Source organism: Pundamilia nyererei, unplaced genomic scaffold, assembly GCF_000239375.1.
Source record: "Pundamilia nyererei isolate P.nyererei 1_Seehausen unplaced genomic scaffold, PunNye1.0 scaffold00603, whole genome shotgun sequence".
Taxonomy (NCBI): Eukaryota; Metazoa; Chordata; class Actinopteri; order Cichliformes; family Cichlidae; genus Pundamilia; species Pundamilia nyererei.
Genome location: NW_005188004.1, coordinates 102,131 through 102,993, shown reverse-complemented (window position 1 = coordinate 102,993; position 863 = coordinate 102,131). Strand labels below are relative to the sequence as shown.

The following is an 863-nucleotide window of genomic DNA, read 5'->3' as shown; positions in this document are numbered from 1 at the left end:
TAAACAGAAAAGAGACTAGGTGGATGGATGGGTGGATGTTGGTAAAGTAACATGCAAATGTAGTAACATGAGTGTCACCTCCTTGTTGAGCCGGTCGAAGACGTACTGCTGCGTGACCACCTCGAACCAGTTGCGGTCCACCTCCTCCCCCAGGTGTGCGTCCTCGCACTCCTTCAGCTTGATGAGCGCCGTCACCTGAGTCCCAAAGGCCTCGTCGCTCAGACCCGACAGACACTCACCGAAACTCACCAGGAACTCCTCGATCTTTGCCTCGACGAACTCAGAGCTGTGAGGAGGACGAAAAGAAGCTTTAAACTGGCTCACCTGAAAACCTCAGCTAAATTCACACAGGTATCCTCACCTGAATTTTGTGGCTTGAGTTTCCACGGTGACGGAGAATCCAAGCACACCCGACGTGTTCCTGCAGGTGGGGTACACCTGGTACCTGGAAGTCAGAGGTCAGCAAGTTAAAAACTCAGTGATGATGTGGGGAGTTCTGCGTTTTAGCGCCCCCTGCTGTTTCTTTGAATGTAAAAGCAGCTCACACTCCAGTCTGTGTGACACAGATATGAACACGTGATCGTTTGTTATTAAAGGTTTCTGATTTTATTCAGCTGACGTTAAGGTGGGATCTCCTTTCCTGTTGGCTCAGGGTGGAGAGTTGTTCGCTGATGGAGGTTCTCATTATCAGTGATTGTGTTGCTATGGAAACCTGTTTCAGGAAACCTGCTTTATCAACATGATGATTATTATTATTAACCTTTATTTAACCAGGAAAAGTCCCATTGAGATTAAAAACCTCTTTTTCAAGGGAGTCCTGGCCAAGAGGCGACAACATGTTGAAATTACAAAGTTACATACAT

General features: G+C 47.2%; 1 protein-coding gene across 1 annotated transcript in view; it reads right to left on the bottom strand.

The window, feature by feature from the left end:
* Positions 1 to 15: 15 nt before the first annotated feature.
* Positions 16 to 863, bottom strand: part of LOC102196531 (nardilysin-like) — a 20,212-nt gene continuing 19,364 nt past the window's right edge. The window contains exons 25-26 of the mRNA XM_013907905.1: positions 362 to 457; positions 16 to 286 (exon numbers count right to left, since the gene is read on the bottom strand). Of these exons, the coding sequence (XP_013763359.1) occupies positions 16 to 286; positions 362 to 457 (367 nt within the window). The remainder of the gene's footprint in view (positions 287 to 361; positions 458 to 863) is intronic.